This window comes from Anthonomus grandis, chromosome 8 (genome assembly GCF_022605725.1).
Source record: "Anthonomus grandis grandis chromosome 8, icAntGran1.3, whole genome shotgun sequence".
In the NCBI taxonomy this organism is placed as follows: Eukaryota; Metazoa; Arthropoda; class Insecta; order Coleoptera; family Curculionidae; genus Anthonomus; species Anthonomus grandis.
Genome location: NC_065553.1, coordinates 10,611,816 through 10,630,970, shown reverse-complemented (window position 1 = coordinate 10,630,970; position 19,155 = coordinate 10,611,816). Strand labels below are relative to the sequence as shown.

The following is a 19,155-nucleotide window of genomic DNA, read 5'->3' as shown; positions in this document are numbered from 1 at the left end:
CAAAATAAATATATTAATAATAAACTTTTATGAGATTTTTTAAATGTTTATCTAGATACTAAATAAAATATAAATATGATATGAAATTAAAAATATTCAAAATTGCCAAATAAAATTTCTTTTTCGTTTTTGCTCATACATGTCTATACAGCAAATATTTATTCATTTATTTTAAAAAAGTGAATTGGCAAATATTAATTTAAATTGACAGAGGCCCTTATGAAAAATAATTGGTTGAATTTAACGCAGTCCTTTAATTAAATTTATATTATGAATATTAAATTAAGTATGCTGGGGTAAACAATTAATTGAAATATTTGTTGTTATTCAGATAAAAATGTTTATTTGTTTCTGTTTAATTGTCAATTTATTGAAAAGTATGCTAAATATTTATTAAATTTATGAAATTTCATCTTATGAAATCCAACAAAATGTCAAAGGATTTACTTTCTTTCATCTATGAAATTGCTAATAACACCTCAAGTTAAGGGGTTTCTAGGGACATAATTTACCCCCGGGATTCTTAAAATAATGAGTTTTGTAAATAAATGTACAAGAGACTTTACATTATATTATCCTTTTGTAAAATCATCAAATTTTGCGTGTCATATCTATAAGCGAAAGCAGGTTTTAAAAAGATTTTTTAGATATCCTTCTTTGTAATTTACCTTTTGTATTATTTGGACTCGAAGGAAAAAGAAGTATTGAAAGTATTTTACAAAATTATTAATGCGTTGGTAAATTGCTTTAATTTGCTACAATAGGCACTATAGGGAAAATTCTATGGGTTTTGACTTATAGCTTTATCCTTCCGAATTTAGCGGAGCCATTTGCAAGGTCGTAGCTCTCATATTACCTGAGATTTTGCATTTTTCGAGTTTATTTTTAAGCTCAAGAACAAGGTCAAAAAATAACTTTTTCCCATTGTTTTCGTGATGTATGTGATGGATGTACCTGAAAAATGAAAAATCCCAAACTTGAGGTTGATATCTGGGCTTCTATGGGTACCATTGCAATTGTTCTAGTTTGTGTGACAAACCGTTCTGAGTTAAAATAACTTGATATACGTAAGTGGATTTTTCTTATTGCCACCTCTTACCTTTTTAACATTGTTGGTATAATTTTCTAAAAGTTTTTATTAGGTATATTAAACAGCAAATTATTTAAATTTAAAACATTCTTGACTTTTTTTAAATAAATTTATTCCTCTGTATATTAATCAAAATAATTCGCCCATTTTAACCGTTAAATTCTCCGTGAAAAGTACAAAAAACTAAATCGAATTAACTTTACTCTAGAAATTACTTTTCGTATCATTTACTCGATGCACCACCAACAACCTATTGTCTTACAATGATAAAAGATGAAAGGTCTGACTTCCCTAACCCAATAAACTGACGCGTCTAAAAACTTGAAAGCTCCTCCCGGGCGCCTTGTGCTTTTATATTTGTTTTGTCTCTTTTTACAGTCTTTACTCTCTCGCTTCCTTTTTTTTACTTTTTTTAGCAGAAATGAGAACTGTAAAGTTATTGTCTTCACCGATGAACCTTCTCTTCGAATAGGGCAAATTTCCGCTACTGCATTTAGAGCACTGATTGAGTTTTTTTACTTTATCATTTTTTATTTAACATTCGCATGTCCAAATAAATTTTTTATCGGACTTTTACGATGTTTTTCAGGTGCTTGTATTTTTTGCTCAACTGTAAAAATCCAAATTCTTCTAAACGTAAAAATAGTACGCGTAACGTTTGAAAAAAAACATCGTTCCAATTTGAGCGGCTATCACAGAGCATTAATGCGAAAAATTCAGTAAAAAATTATACTAATTATTCACGGAACGGTGAACACTATTCGAATAAATTTTATTCTGATGTGGTGCGAGGCCACATAAAAAAATATAACATATTTTTTAGTGAAAAAAACGTGACCAGGAATTGATTTTAAAACGAAAAGTTCCCCTTTTTTTTGTAAAATATATTCGATTAAAAATAGGACTTTTTTTGCTGCCTCTAATTAAAAAAAAAATACCTTAAGTCAGGCAAGTTTCTGAGGTAAAACATTCGCTAAAGAAATTGTCATATTATATAAATGATTATTAAAAAATAAGATTGATTTTTTTATCCAGAATTCCTTAAAGAATAATATTTGTGAGATATTTAATACAATTCCCAATATATTATTTGGTTTTCTCATACAAGATGTAATCCTTTACAAAAAATTAATTTTAATCCATAATTTCTTTTAAGGACGTTGGTCATTACGGTCTTACATACTAAGAGTCTTCTACATATTAAATTAATTCTTAACCCTAAATAAGCTTATGCAAAAGCAGTTTCATCCAGAAGATTATTTACCACCTTATTTACCAAACCTATAGATCATATTATATATCTAGATATCAAATAGCATAAGTGTGTTTTTATGTAGTTCTAAATTAAAAAAATATTTTTTAAATATTGTTTCTATGAACATCGGTGTGGCATTTAATTTTGTGGTGAAATTATGGAAGGCATTTAATTTTTTTAATAAAAAAAATGGTTTTACCCAATAAGTGCACCATTCCATCATGTTAAGTCATCCTAATTCGGGCAATTTTAAGATAGTCTTTGTCTACGCTTTATGCCATACGATAAATAGAATTTCCTAGAATTTTCTTTATATACTGACAGTATTAACAAGACTGCCCCCCATTGGTTACACCACACATCTTCATCAAAAAACAGTAAAATACTTTACTATGGTACATTTTTAAATACATATGGTATTTAATTATTTATAGGGCAACTAACGAAATAGTCCAAAAATTCTTGCTTAGCATAACGTGAAATTAAAAAGAATACTAATTTATAAATAAATTTAGGACTAAAAAGAGGTAACGCTTAAGTTGAAATATCTTAATTACAATATTAAAGAATGAATAAAAAAGATAACAAATCAGCATTTACTTTAATCAGGTTTTTTACATAAAAATAAAAAGTAATAAATTTTTATCACAGAACAAGTTATATTAGTCTCTAGAATAATGACACTAAAGAAGAACTTTGAATTTTTTCAAAGTATGCTAACAATTTTAAATAACTTTAATATAACCCTTTTTAATGAATTATGATCTTAAATAATTTTTAGAATTGGCTATGTCCAAACGTGATATTTGAGATTAGTTGCTTTATGTTTCAAATCTATATAAAAAACCTACTCTTACATGAAAGTAATCAATTTAAAGCTTTATTAAATCACCTTATAATATTCTTTTTTTAACCTGTAATAGGATACTGTCACATCTATTATTTAATTTTCTACAAGTCTTTTGTAAGCATATCAAAAAATTGATTTATTGAGTAATTATTAAAATATAACCATTTTGCTTAAATATTGCATTTTTTTAAAATATATTTGTTAATTTCATAATATTCATTTATTTTCTAAAATATTATTCATACACCTGTTCTGCAAACTTTCATTTTTTAAAAATTTTAATATCTTGTTAGGTACTTATATCATTATTTAAAATATACAATGCAAAAACTATATTATTTAATCATATATAAAAGTTTTTTTCAATATTTCTGTATTTCTAATTTTTTTTTATTTTAATTTTTATGTAAAAAATATTCAGTCTTTAGAAACATTTTTCGTTCGTTTGTTAGTTTAAGTTTCTATGACGTATGATTGAGTGCTGCTTTTTAATGTAAACTTTTCTTATAACTTCTTTATGACTTATTGCAGAAGCTACTAACCTACTAAACGTCTTTCTTCTTAACGGCTGTTTTTTAGAGAATTATTATAAATTTTAATTACAGACATAGTCAGCTTCACTACTTTTTTTTAATTTATGCGAAATTAAAACCATCTCTCCCACATTTTGCGCCGCCACTGAGCCCGAATCACTAAAGAGGGAGCCAGCTTAGTGTAGTCGGTTGGCTGCGCGCGCCTTGCCATTTCTGTTGTCGCTATGGACGGGCGAGCATCGCGCCTTCGTTATCGAGACATTTTTCAAAAGTAACGAATCTGTGATTACGACACAAAGAAATTTTCGTACTCACTTCGTGCTTGGTAGACATGATCCAGTTTCAGATCGCAAAACAATACTGTTGCGGGTTTCAAATTTTAGAGCTACAGGTTCAGCCTTAAAAAGAAAATCAACTGGTAGTCCCAGAAGTGTTCGGACACCTGAAAACATTGCAGCTGTAAGAGAAGCAGTTGAGCGATCTCCTAGACGTTCAGCTGTTAAACATGCCTCTGCTTTGCGTTTGTCAGATCGTTCTGTGAGAAGAATTTTGCACACGGATCTGAAGTTCCACCCATACAAATGATCCCCATGATGATCGTGCAAGAACTTAGTGAACGGGACTGGGAAAATCGCCGAGAATGTTCGCCGATGATATTCTTCAAAACGTCCCACAAAATGCGCTATTAATAACGAGTGACGAGGCTCATTTCCATTTGTCTGGATGTGTGAACAAGCAGAATTTTCGCTCTGGGCACCAGAAAATCCGCGGCAGCTCTATGAAAGGCCACTTCACAGCCAACGTGTTACCGTTTGGTGTGCTGTTGGTTCTTTTGGTGTTTGGAGTCCCTATTTTTTTGAAGAAGGAGGGGTAACCGTAACTGCTGATCGATATGTCGACATGCTACGTAATTTTTTGGAACCAAAACTTAGGGATTTTGAACATCCGGATGTGTAGTTTCAACAGGATGGGGCTACAGCTCATACGGCAAGAAGGACAATGGACCTGTTAAGGGAAATGTTTCCAGGACGCGTAATCTCGGTACGTGGAGACGTCGGTGGCCTACGCGTACGCCCGATCTTGCCCCATGCGACTTTTTCCTTTGGGGCTACCTGAAAGAGAAGGTTTTTTAACATCATCCCCGAACCATTGACGAATTGAAAGCAGCAATACGCCAAGAAATTACAGGAATATCGCCTCAAATTACTGCTCGAGTAATGGAAACTTTCAGAAATCAGCTTCGAATGTGTGTCGAAAAAAATGGTCGTCACTTGGACTCTGTAATTTTCAAAACTTAATAAAAACAAAATGGCATACCATATATTTTTAGTTAATAAAAATGAAATATAAATAACATTTACATTGGCGTTTTTATTAAAAATCAAAATGTGGGAGATCATTTTGCCGGACTTTGTATAATAGTGTAAAATTAATATAATATTTTCTTATATATTGTATTATCAGACAGAATCGTAAGTTTTCCGGTAAACTGCAAATACCATAAACAGATCTCCAATTACCATATGCTTAAAATTTTATTACTTCCTCTTTTGCGGGTATTGAAGCAGAACAAATTGCAGACATAACACAATTGTAAGCAAATACGTATCTTATCTAATAGTTCCTACAAGTTTTTACTCATAACAAAGAATATTCCTCTGAATGTAATTAACGAAGCTTTTCTACTTAATGCATATTCAACAGTTTATTCAACAATTCGTAGCAAGTTATAAAAAGTAATGACGAAATAATTACGTATTGCATTGAGAATGTAAATATTCAAATGAAATGTATCAACTGTTTTCATTCAAAAACACTATCCTTGAGTATACAAACTAAATAAAATAGTTGTTACTTGCAAGGTGGATTAATAAAAAGGTAACATCTCCATGCCTTTTGTTTTCTTATCTTTAAAGTATCGGCCTTCTAAGTTCGGGAAACTTTTCGAGGCATGCTCTCGCAGATCTACCTATATCAGCAAATCTCGACGTTTTAAAGTTGTAAACTTTAAGCTGGCTTATCATAGCTATTATACTTGGAGATGTCTTGGTGGAGTGTTCAAGGCCTTTTTTAACTTTTGAGCAGGAGCCGGCAAGATAACTTCCGTTTTATCTTTGAGGTCAAGAATGAAAAATAAGGCTTTGGGTTCTTATGGAAATCATGAAATGGTAACAAGTTAATAAGACATATACATATATTTATACACATTTTTATTATTTAAACTAAAAATATTAATATGAAAAAATGATTAAGATGCGTATGTTGTAGAAACAGCAGTTGTAGTAAGAGTTTGATTTTAAGTGACTTCAGCAGTATTTGTGATTATAAGATAATTAGGAAAAAATTATTAATATGAAAAGTATTTATTTAAATTTAATATGGTTTCTTTATTATCATTTAGAAAAAATTATTCACCATAATAATAAATTAACTATTATATATTTTATAATTTTGTTAAACTTATATCATATACCTTTACTAATATTATAGGTATATACAAGTGTTTGAAATATTCATTTATTATTCTTAAAAAGACCTAAATATATTAGTCCAATATGTTATTCTCTGCCGATTTTCTAAGTATCTTTCGAGGCTCTACCTTTTAAACTTTCTATATAAAGCCAAGATTTAAGTAGCCTTAATTAGTATAGTTACCCTCAATGAAATTTTTTTTTATTTGAGCGGTATAGTATAGGTGAGTACTAAATTTTAAATGCTGTATATTTAACATATGCCAATATGTTAAAGTACCAATATTTTTTATATTTCAAAATTATCTTTCCTTATATCATCGAAGCTTTTACAATAATTGATAAAAATAATAAATTTTCTTACAAAAATTCATACCGGACAAATATTCAGACTTTTGACAATTCTTTGCTTTTTTTTTAAACATTTTAAAATTGATTAATAATTAAAAAATACTAATAGTTAGGGTGTTCATCCGCAGTCATTCACTAGTAGCTAACATGCATTTTTGTCGGTAATTAAAGTATATTTTTAAAATATGCTATTCTTTTAGCAGTTTAACATTTGAGTTCCGTTTGAGTACATGTGTTTGTAAAAAACAGGATTGTGGTAATTTAAAAAACACAAAATAATGAAATGTTTTAATTTAAATTTTTTTTATATTTATGTAACGACATTGTAAACACCGAGAAACCAGCTGATTCTTCGTCATTCTGGAATAACACAAGTGGCACACCTCACGATGTCTCGAACGTTGGCGAGAATCTTCCAGAATAGCGTTCTGCCGAGTATATAAGGAGCCGCATCGCCGATGGACGTCGATTAAGTGAAAAATTCGATACATTGGCGCGAAATTTAAATAGTTTTAAATAAATACAGTAAAAATAAAGATTTCTAGTAGTTGTGAGTAACCATGTTTCCTATTATCGATTTTTTTAATTTCCACTTAACCAACCAGAAAAATGCTACAATAATATATACATAAAAAGAACTTTTCTTATTATTGTCTAAATAAGTTAAATAAAAAAAAAATCTTAAAAAAAACACGATTTTTTTTCTTCTAATATGTAACTGGGAGAAAAATGCACTAGGCCTCTTGTATATACTATGTTTTTTTTAAAGCCCAAAAAAATTAAAAATAAATGGCATAGGCATTTCATTGACACATGAATATTGTATATAATATTAATGATTTATATTTATAGGCTGGGCCAATTTCCCTATACCTACCTAAAACTTATGAATATAAGTGCTTCACTTAATTTAAACATGCAGCAAATACTGTCTAAGTTTTTTTCAAAGTTATATTTTTTTCAGAAAAAAAAACATTTGAATTTTTGATAGAAAATATAACAGTTTAAATTTGTTTACTATATTATTAGTGATTATTATTGACGTCAACTATAGTATTAAACTCTAATACTTGAAGCTCCATTGTCTTTGTTTTAAATTTAGCAAAACGTTTCGGTTATAAAGTATCTCCAACATATTCCTAAAATCTAGAGATCTCTGTTAGGACAAGGTAAGATCTTATGCGCCTTACGCATGACCAGACGTCTTACACCTCTAAACACATCTCTAATATACAAGATCATATGTAAGACACTATCTATATAATATATAAGTATGTGAAATAGTTATTATTGTTAGTTTATACTTGGTTCGAAATAATTCCTAACCGAAACTTCGTGCTAAATTTAAAATAAAGGCAGTGGCAGTTCAAAAGTTACGTTTTACTACTTTACCAATGTCTATCGGGCAACTATATTCATTTAAACTACTTTATTTATAAAGGAAGAATTCGTTGTTCTATGCTTCTTCTCCTCGTAAAACGAACTAGTTTGATTTCATGAGGTTAATGAAGATTTTTACGTAAATGTATCTTTGAATGTAATTTTACAGTTTGATCTACAACTAGCCCTGGGTAATAAACGCAACCCTATATACCAAAATAATATAACATAAACAGCTATAAAGTTTTATTAAATATGTGTAATAAAAAGAAGCTAATAATACAAGATGATCAACATGCCGTAACATGCAGATTTCCGCAGATTTATGCTTTACACAAAAATCCCTGATTTCTGTGTGAAGCATATTTCAAGGGCTTTAAAAAGTTACAAATAATTATTTATTTGTTTGAGAAACAAACTTCTAAAGAAAAAACATATACAATTGAAAATGAAAAGAAGATAAAGAAATAAAAGAAATAAGAAAAATTTTATAATAATTTATGTAAAAGAAATTAAAAATTAAGTACCAGGGTCGATATTAATTAATAAATACAATACTAATACTTTAAAAAAAAGAAGGTAAATAGAAGATATTAGTATAAATTCAAAATGATTTAATAAAGAAAATAGAGCCTTTAAATTAAAATAAGTAACTGACGTAATATTAGTTTTTTTTAATCAGTTTTTAATTTTATTTAATATAGATTGACAAGGTTTATCGAATTATTATAAATATATATTGTCTTATTTAAAAAAAATCCTAATTTGTAATTTGTAATGGCGTAGAGATTTAGATTAATAAGGAAGTGATAAGTAAGGATATTAAAAGAAATTGTTCCACCTAGTGATCTTAACACTTTCGTTAATATTGACTTTCTTGTCTGCTGTCACTTAATAATATGACGTTAGTTTTTAGAATATTATGACATTTTTTGACGTTTGGTTAAAGTAAAAATCTGTTTTGGGGCTTAATATAATAAGCTTTAAATATTCTTCAAAAAATTATCACAACCAGTTTTAGTAACCATAAGATTCTTAGCTCATAAAGTAATGAAAAAATAAAAGAAAGTGATTTTAGACTGCAAATTAAACACTAACTGAATAGTGAAAAGTTTCATAAAAGTGGCTTTTGTCTTAATAAAACAAAGGGCTGCAGTAAAAATGGGGTTTTTATCTTATAAAATGGCTTTAATTAGAATGGATGCAGCCAATTGGTATTGTTGATGCCTACTCTGACGAAATGAAATTTTTAAAAGAAAACTGAAAAATGCAAAAATAAAATGTAACCTCATTAAAGGTGAAAGCGAGTCTTTTTCAATTATAAATACAGTAAACATTTTTGTTTTTCTCGTTAACATTTATGTTTTATGTTAATAAAGGTAGCTGCTTTTTGTCAGTTAAGTTTAATTAAATATTTCGTAATTAAAACTGAAACATTGCAGAAACAATAGGGTTAATTAATGAATTGATTTTGTAGGTGCTTTTATGAAAATATTTACTAATAAAATAAATACTCCCTTTAAATAAAAGAACAATATAAAACTGTTTTAGTAAGCACCAGTTTAATTAATTAAAAATATATTTTCAGCTAAACAGAATTAAAATAAAATAAAGTTATTAGTTCTAAATAATTATTTACATTTTATGGATATTGCATTTTCATCTTTTAGTAAAATAATTATTGAAAAATCTGGCTACGATGCAAATTGTACGCTTGTTTTATTCATAAATTTTATTAAACGTACATTTTCTTTCCTAAAAAGCGTGTATTTTTTTTGTTTTTTTGGTAGAACTAGTTGTATTAATATTTATTTTAAAATTAAAAAAAAACTTAGACTAAAATTAACTTATTATTATTCTAGAGTTTATCTATTGTGCCTCTTCTATACCTTCTACTGAAATTCTATGTATATTTTTTAATGGAGTATAAAAATTAATAAAAAATGGTTATCATTAGTTCTGCAGTAAATAAATTGGTATTCTTTTTCTAACGTTAACTAGATACATAAAAACATTAAGTCTAAAGTTCCACATTTCCTGGCGTTATTCAGAAAAACAAAAAGCAATGCTAGAAAACGTAATTCTAAATTTGAATTTCAAATCATTATAGAGGATAAACGCAGAATAAACGATTTCTTTTATCTTTTTTTTTTACGTATGGCGTATATTTGCAAACGTTTGTTATAATTTTAATGATTATGTTATAATTTAAAGAAAAATTTGTAACGTCACACTGTATACATCCACGTACTATGAAAGCTTCTATTTATACCAATATTGTTGTTGATCTATCTTACTGACTAAAAGTTATGTTGTTTCACAAATTTACAGAAAATGATAAATTTGTTCATTTTTAAAAATTTTCTTAAGTAATACGAGAGAAATCACTTCTAAATTCATTTTTATAATAATTCTCGTTATAAGGTTATTGATAAACAGAAAGTTAAGTTTTTTATAATATTCTTTTCTTTTGTAGACTTGTATTTTCTTTCGGATTACCACTACTGTTGTTTCATTCAAATTTTTCACCTTTATACAAAAGTTCTTAATAAATTATATAAAGAACATTTAAAAATTATTTGATACCATTAATATTTTAAGGCATATCCAGCAAAAATCAAAGGCATAAAAATTTGCATATAAAAGAAATTCTTCATTCTCTTTTCACTTTCAAAAAAAATTAAATAAAAATTTATCTCTATAAATAAAATGAGCAAATTTTGTATTAGGAGACTAAATATTTATAAAAAAGAAAACTATATTGAAATAAAAACTTAACAAAATAATAATGTATGCTTTATTTTAACAACTTTTTATTGGTATATGTTTCGCCAAACGAAGTTTTAAGAATCGGTATTCTCATTATGTTATATATTATCAATGACCAAAATCATTAAATATAGTAAACTTAGGCTAAAAATTATTTACTTACTCTTAAAGAAGTCAAAGACCGACCAGAAAAGGACGCTCGATAAAACAAATGATTAAAGAACAATTAATAATTTAAAATCAGCAAGTATATTACGAAGAACGATATTCGTAAAACTAGTAAAAGAATTTAGCATTAAAAATGGAAATTTGTAGTTTTTTAATGCAAAAGAAAATTATGGTCAAATGGAACGTTTAAAAGATTATTTATTGTCAGCTTCATTTTATTAAATTTTTATAAATATAAGGTTTTGGGAATGCGCATATACTCATTATATTATATATTATTAGTAAATTTCCTGGGTTTGCTTTAAATTGAGCAGTAATTATACTAGCTCAATCATCTTTTTAAAACCAGATATTATAATTAGGTACTAAAAAATCATAACAAAATTTGTAACCTCTATTTTTTTTAATTCTTTGGCATATCACATTATTATATATCTGTACTACATATAAAAATTAAAAATAAGTTTATACTAAAGGTAGCACTGCTCTAGTAGCAACTCCACACTGGTTATGTCCAGTTCTTCCAAGTAGCATGTATCCACTTAAACCCCATTTATGTCCCCAGGAATTTTTCAAAATAAAATAATTAGGAGCATATCCAACAACGGTCATCTCCCTAGTTAATCTTACACTGTTACAATGTGGATTATTATAGACTCCCCTGATATAAAACCTGAACTTATTACCTGTAGCATCGATAGCTACAGATACTGGCCCAGATTTAGCAATAACCGCAGCAAGATTCGTTTCGTTTCCTCTTGGTAAGACCAGGACCCCATGAACTTGTGGGTTTGTCGGTAGTTTCTTGTATTTACAAAACCATTGCTGCTTTCCTTTGTAAGGATAGGTTAAATTTGTATCAATGCCCTTGTTTTTTATAACATATTTAAAAGCGTTAAGGGCTGTTCCATTTTTACATCCATTGTTGTGATATTTTTTGCCAGCGCAGTCGATCAGGTTTTGTTCACTTAGTGATACTAGACGGTGAAATTTTCGGAATATTTGGCCTTCTAAGGAACCAGTCTAGGAAATCAAAAAGATGCTATTAAAAAAACGTAAGATAAAAATTAATAAAAAATATATTGAGATATTGATGAACAGAAAAGTAAGGAACTAGAAATAGAGCAACCTAAAGCCGTTACACTTTTTATACAAGTTACAATTTTTCATATTTAGATATGTTTGGCAATGAAGAAAAATATTGAGATGCATATCTTCATGTATATCTGAAATTTCTATAAGTAATTTAGGAACCAGCCAAGTTCACGTTTTTTCGATTTAATGCTTAGTCTTGTACGGTTTCTTTAAATATAATATTCTTACCGCACTAAACGCCCAATGCGCACCGCAACTTCCCTCCGTTTTAACTGGAGTAACACCACCAAGTTTCCTCCAGTCAATGGAAAAAGGAGGCTTACCATCTTGTATATGTCTTGCAAAACTAGGTGAAAGTTCTTCATTGGAACTGCTGTTATCATCAATTAAACTACTATCATCCACAGCATCAACAAGGCTAGATAGATCAAAATTTAATGGCCTTTCATGATAAGTAGTTTCTATTGTGGGGTAATTATCACCTTCTTGTATAGGATCTTGAGAGTATAATTCTAAAAAAACTTGAATTGTGAAAAAAACCTTAAACGAATTAAATGAGTGTAGGTTCAAATACCTTGATACTCTTCATCACTAAGATCTGAGAACTCATTATGGCCCAATTCGTATGTATAAACGCCTCTCTGAAAAAGGTCATTATGCTTCTCAATTAACTTTGAATTATCCATGTATGTCTTCATTCTTTTTAATTCTTCATCTGGGCTGTTATATTGCTTCTCAAATTCAATCTTAAAATTAAAATTTGTATAATTTTTCCTAAATAAAATATTTAAATATTTACCTTATATCTTTCCCAATCTGATTGGATTTTAATAAAATTTTCCAAGCTATCGTCTGTATATCTATTGTCTATTATTTCTTCTAATAGTTCAATACTGTACTCTTTGGAAAGCGAATTACTCCAAAGGAAAACTGATAACATGAGGATTAGGTTCATGTTACCTAAAGAGTATAAAATATAATTATTGGAGTATAAATATATTAATCGGGTCACAAACACGAAATTGAAAATAAAATATAATGCTTCGTACAGGTTTTAAAAGTGAAGGAGTTTTGTATAAAATATTACTCTTTAGCCAAAAGAAAATATCCATAACGATAAAGAAATATTAGACTTACCAGTGATTATGCTCCACAACCAAATCATACCAAATACTAAATATTACTAATACCTATTTTTAAACGATTATTCCTTAAATAATCCGACTTAAGTAAAATTAATAATTCTGTTATGAATCTACTTTATGATAGAAAACCAAACTTCCTGTATAAATAATAACTTATGTTTATGAGGCAACTTATTTTTATATAAATTTAAATAATATTTCACGCAGATTGCGGTAAAAAATATATAAAGTTTTACTGGTATTAGATTCCATTTTAAAGATAACGCTTACGTTCTAAATTTTTATAAAATTTAAAATATATAAACGAATAGAACTTTTTTTTAATAGTAGTTTCATTTGTGCAAAACTTCATAATGATTTTTCCTATTTTAGCAGTTTGCCATTTAATTCATTTATCTAAGTCGCACATTTTAACCGTTACTAATTATAATGTTTCTTGGAAGACTTTTAAGGTAAGCTCATCCTCAAAAGTATTTTATAAAAATTTTATAATTATTTTCTAGGAAACTCACAATAAAATCTACGAAACAGCTAAAGAAGAACAACTTAGAAAATCAGTATTCCTTTACAACAAAGAAAAAATCAACCAGCATAATCTAGAATATGAAATAGGCTTGCACACATACACCATGGGTGTAAATCAGTTCACTGATCTAACTGAAGAAGAGTTTTTTGACTTTTATACAATGAAAGCATCTCAAGATCAACATTATACATTTACCCAAGAATCAGATTTATTTAGTTCAATCTATAAATACATAAATATTAGTCAGTTGCCTAAGGATGTTGATTGGAGAAAATATAATGTTGTATCAAGAGTTAAAAATCAAGGCCATTGTGGAGCATGCTGGGCTTTCGCAACTGTAAGTATTCTAAAATATAAGACGATATACAGGTTGTCAGAAAGAAGTCTTTACAAATACCCCACCATATATTATCAAACCAAAATTGGACAATTTAAATATTTACTAACAAACTTTATACAAAATGAAATGCTTTCGTCTAAGTCGTCTATTCTAAAATCTACGCCAATTATATTTAACAAACCGCAACTCATGTTTTTAAATATAATTTTTATTAAACATGAAATACCAATTATTACTTTGCATGTAGTAAAATAATAATATTTATTAACTTAAATTAAGCATATACTATGCATTAGTAACTTTATATTTTTTTGTTGAAAGAAATGTCTAACAAATAATAAACACTACTTTAGACACAAAGTTTTTTATCTAAAAATCAAACGGTTTTTTTCCTTGTCCCCTAGACCATTTGGATTAGTGTATTGATAATTTTCTTATATAAATGAAATAAATTCTGCATTTCTGTTTTCAAAAGCTGATTATTCAATATTAGTAGTAAATAAGGAGAAAAGCACTAAAATCTGCAATAAAAAAGTAACTATATAAATATGGTGGCTTATCAAAAAACTTACGCGTAACAGCATAGTTTAAAAATTATATTAAAAAAAAATAATAATTATTTTTGACTATGCAATTAACAAATAATTTTTTGCACCGTACACGTTCTTGCATAGATACTAAAAATGCTAGTCATTTTTATTAATCCTAATAATATATTTAAAACAATATATTAATAATCCTAAATATTCATAAAATTTTTATGATCCATAATCTAGGCAACAGTAAATATATTTTTCCATTATATTATTTCTAGACAGGAGCTTTGGAGGCACAGTGGGCCAGAAGAACCAAAAAACTTGTCTCACTTAGTGAACAAAATCTCGTAGACTGCTCGTGGTTCTATGGAAATCATGGATGCAGTGGTGGCTGGATGGAAAATGCCATAGATTATATAATAAACAATCATGGTATAGACACAGAACAATCCTACCCTTATTTAGCTAGAAACTTTTTTTGTCACTATAACCCAAGAGCAAAAGGAGCTACGGCATCGCAAGTGGTTTTAACGAAAAACGAGTTAGAGCTACAAGCTGCTGTAGCTACAGTAGGACCAGTGGCAGTCGCTATTGAAGTATCTTCAAATTTTTATAAATATTCTCGAGGAGTCTATGATGATGATGCATGCGGACAAAATGCTAATCACGCTCTGTTAGTTGTAGGGTATGGAGTTGAAGAAGGAAAACCTTACTGGCTAGTGAAAAATTCTTGGGGACCAAGTTGGGGTGAAGAAGGTTATATAAAAATGGTGAGAAATAGGAACTTGTGTGGTATCGCAGATCATGGAACTTACCCAGTGGTCTAGTTTCATAAGATTTAAAAAGCATTTTTATTATAAGGCTTGTAATTAATAAATACTTGTGTGGCAAAATGTTACATTATATGGTATTTTTCCTTTTGATCTTGAACTATGAAAGCCATTTTTAAAACGACCTAGTGCCAAAATACAAAAAAGGGTACTAAAGATAACAGTCAAAGATATACGGAAAAAAGTAAAGGTAAGGGTTTATTATACAATCGTGTAAGGTGGGCGAGAGACCGAAACAATTAAGGAAAAGGAACAAGAAACAAGGGGGCAAATGCAAGTTTGTTTATACAATTTGCAGTAAAATGGCGGAAGTGCTTTTAGCCTTAAAATGAATTTTACTGGGATACTCGAAAAAGGATTTACCCTGAGCTATTATATGTTTTACGGAAAACAGGAAAGAATACCGGAAAATACAAAGCCCAGCACGGGGCTGACTCATAAAATATACACAAGTGAGAGGGTTTATGCCCTCTATTTTGTACTATATTTGGGATAAAGATTATGCTCTTTAATTTGACTTTATGTCATGCATATACATATAATGTAATTTTCTTGTGCATATAAAATAAAATACAAAATATTTTTATTATAGATTTTATTGAGATTATAAATTACATAAATTTTATACAGCAAACACAATATGTACTTCTTGTAGTGAAACGCAAAACGTATCCATTTAGGTTATGCTTTATTTTTCACATTTTAATTAATTTAATTTTAAAATAACTTTAACTAGTTGTATTATTTTACTTATTTTATTGGGAATACATTAGGATATAAAATAATAAAATAATAAAATATCAATTTATAGATCTATAACGTATTTTCATTCAACTAGAAATAATATTTAGTTACATACTAAATTACGGGAGTTGACTAATAAAGAAGTATTGTTTATTTAGGTGAGACCACTATTGTTAAAGTATATTGAGACTATTATTGTAAAGTATTTTAAATAATGTTTTTAAAATCACAGGCGATCTATTAAAATAAATCTTACTATAATTTGATCCAAATATTGCCTAAAAAAAGTCGTAAAAACAAATCAAGGACAGATGCAGAAATTACATTTTGCAAATTCAAGAGGTAAAAAATAATACAAGTGTAGGTTTTCCCTTATATCACACGATAAACGAAGAAAGTTAACCTAATAGTTTAGAAAATTATTAAGTTAGTATATTACATAAATTAAAGAAAGTTTTTTATCATAAAACATACACTTGTGCTTAAAGAATTAGCTTATAATATCTTATATAACAAAAAATCTCATTACAAAATTGTTTTCTTTTTCAGACGAAAAACAAAAGGCAAACAAAAGGCAGCAATTTTCACTTTTAAATTGCCTCATTACGTAGAACAGATGCAGAAATCACATTTCGCAGTTTAAAAAGTTTCTCTTTCAAAAGGCGAGAAATAAAATGGGTTTTTTATTTCCCTTCCGATCTTAGGACAACAAGAAAAGTTTACTTTTAATAGTTTGAAGGATTACACCGTAAACAGTAAACGTCGACCATTGTTTTCAATTTCCAGTTCTATTTTTGAAAAATAAAAAAAATATATTTACATATAGGAAGCAATATTAATAAAAAATATAATAATTAGAACTCATATATATAAAATAAATCAATATAAAAAAAACATATACTTATAAAATATAGGTGTTCCTGAAATATTTTTTAATACCCTATCTTAAAAACAATATATAGCATAATTAAATACATGATGCATAAATGAGTGAGTGAAAAATTAACTCTGTAGTTTAAAAATTAAAAACACCTTTATTTAAAGGATTATATTAAAAATTTAAATTCTTATTAAAAAAAATTGTTTTCTTTCTGAGGCGAGAACCAAGAGGCAAGCTAAAAAAGGCAATTTTCACTTTTAAATTGTCTCATTACGTGAAACAAATGCAAAAATCATATTTTGCCACCATAAAAAGTTTTTATTTTAAAAGCTGAAAAATAAGAAATGGTTTTATTTCCTCTCAAGTCTCATTATAAAAAGAAAAGTTTTAGTTTTTTGAAGTATATAAATTAGTACATAGTACATAGTAATTTTCTAAAAAAATAGACAGTATATACGTAAATATAACAAACACTTTAAAAAAAGTAATTTAGTTAATTTTAAGTAATAGGCATAAAAAAAAAGTTGATTTATAAAATTTCAATGTAAAAACAAAACTAAAAACTTCATATATTTCAGCGTTTAATCTTTAGCGTTTAAACCAGAGACTCGGTTTCTTTCTTCTTCAGATCTAATTTTGTTCTTGCTTTAAATAAAATATGATAAATGCAAATGAGATTTTGGTACATATAAGCTGTATTTTCCTTTTGGGTAGATTTTTATAAAGCACCCAAGATAAAAGCGTAATAGAAAAAAAATTTTGTTGCTGAAATATTTCTTGTACTCTTTTATACATTTTTTCAATCCCGTAAAATCAAGTCAATATTTTGATTATATTATTACATATTATTGTTAGCTCCTCTATCGTTATTTTATTAGGCAAATTATATTTTTCAAGGATAATCAATTTATCCAAGAGTAATTGTAAATAGCACTTTGACCTGGATTTTATAAAAAAAAAATCTTTTACCTCCGTGCGGGCTTAGGCACAGTCAGTACGATATTTAAAAAAAGAAAAGTGAGTTTCACTTATTGAACGTTATTAAATTAAACAAATTATTAAAGATGAAAATAATTTAAAAACGGATTTCAATTTTTTTTAAACAAATTCTAAACGCTCTACTTTTTTTTTAAAAAAGCAAAGATGGTAGTATAATTGACAAACAAGGTATATTTTTACAAATTTAACCAATTCTAGGAGAAAAGAGAACGAAAATGTTTTCTTAGTTCTCTTTTACAAATTAATTTTTAACCTAAATGAAAAATAGAGAAGAGAGAAAATATTCGTGGAAATATGAAATAGGTACATCTAACCGATTCCCAGTTATATCACATGCTAGTGATCTCTACTTTAATTATTTCTTTTCTTAGTGACTAGTCCAAGTATGGAATCGTAGAGTCGGTAAGGAAATATTGCCCTAATTGATTAAACCTAAGGTTTTTCCTATAATTTTTTATTATAGATTCATGCGTGGGTTATTTGGCATCAAAGAAAAAAATCAAAATATAATAAAAGATAATCAAATCTAATTTACAGTGGCAATCTCATTGTTTATTAATGTTTTTATTTTTCAAATAATCAATCTTTCTAAATCTAATCAAGTTCCGGATCACCACCTTGAGTATAGGCTACGTGGTATGGGCTTAAAAATGTCAACATTACTTAAAAAAATTATTTACTTGAAAAATATTGTTTACGTATATTATTTAATATTAACCTAATAAAATATTAGAAAGTGTCAACAAAAAATTGTTAAAATAAAGTGAAAAAAATGAAAATCGATATTGTCAAATTTTTATTTTCCCAAAAGATCTCAACAAACCATAGAGATCTTTCAAATTTTTGAATAGTATGGAAATATGCTTCAAAGAACATAACTTTTTCGTAATATAACATAAGCTGTTTCTCTAATAAGTACCAACATGCCTATGGTTTAAAGTTTGGACACCACGTATATAATTATCTCACAGCTCTAAACTAATAATACTTAAAGAAGCTGTCAAGTTTTTAAATTAAAATATATACTGGCATAAATCATCTTCCAAATTTTTAACTCTTTTATCCAAAACTTAGAGGCACATAAATTTATTTACTCGTTTATTACAGACTCCTTTACCCATTTAGGTACATATATCATATTCCAAAGCATCACTTAATATGAAACGAGATCTATATTATATGGCTCGAATGGA

The 19,155-nt window shown here is 27.7% G+C and overlaps 2 protein-coding genes across 2 annotated transcripts; one reads left to right on the top strand and one right to left on the bottom strand.

Annotated features, from left to right (window-relative positions):
• Positions 1-11,247: 11,247 nt before the first annotated feature.
• Positions 11,248-13,182, bottom strand: LOC126739313 (procathepsin L-like). Its single transcript, XM_050444940.1, has 5 exons — positions 13,100-13,182; positions 12,762-12,922; positions 12,537-12,708; positions 12,191-12,474; positions 11,248-11,890 (listed from the first exon to the last, which is right to left on the bottom strand). Exons 1-5 carry the CDS (start codon positions 13,125-13,127, stop codon positions 11,333-11,335), a joined length of 1,203 nt encoding a protein of 400 aa, XP_050300897.1. The 5' UTR covers positions 13,128-13,182; the 3' UTR covers positions 11,248-11,332.
• Positions 13,183-13,330: 148 nt separating this feature from the next.
• Positions 13,331-15,412, top strand: LOC126739299 (procathepsin L-like). The gene is made up of 3 exons (XM_050444921.1): positions 13,331-13,559; positions 13,611-13,970; positions 14,788-15,412. The coding sequence occupies exons 1-3, from the start codon at positions 13,461-13,463 to the stop codon at positions 15,334-15,336; spliced, it is 1,008 nt and encodes a 335-aa protein (XP_050300878.1). The 5' UTR covers positions 13,331-13,460; the 3' UTR covers positions 15,337-15,412.
• Positions 15,413-19,155: the final 3,743 nt, after the last annotated feature.

Coding starts and splice junctions, on each gene's coding strand:
- LOC126739313 (XM_050444940.1), bottom strand. CDS start 13,127: ATGATTTGGTTGTGGAGCATAATCACTG. Junction 12,923..13,099: donor GTTGTGGAGCATAATCACTG/GTAAGTCTAATA, acceptor TATACTCTTTAG/GTAACATGAACCTAATCCTC. Junction 12,709..12,761: donor CAGATTGGGAAAGATATAAG/GTAAATATTTAA, acceptor TTTAATTTTAAG/ATTGAATTTGAGAAGCAATA.
- LOC126739299 (XM_050444921.1), top strand. CDS start 13,461: ATGATTTTTCCTATTTTAGCAGTTTGCCATTTAATTCATTTATCTAAG. Junction 13,560..13,610: donor TTTCTTGGAAGACTTTTAAG/GTAAGCTCATCC, acceptor ATTATTTTCTAG/GAAACTCACAATAAAATCTA. Junction 13,971..14,787: donor CATGCTGGGCTTTCGCAACT/GTAAGTATTCTA, acceptor TATTATTTCTAG/ACAGGAGCTTTGGAGGCACA.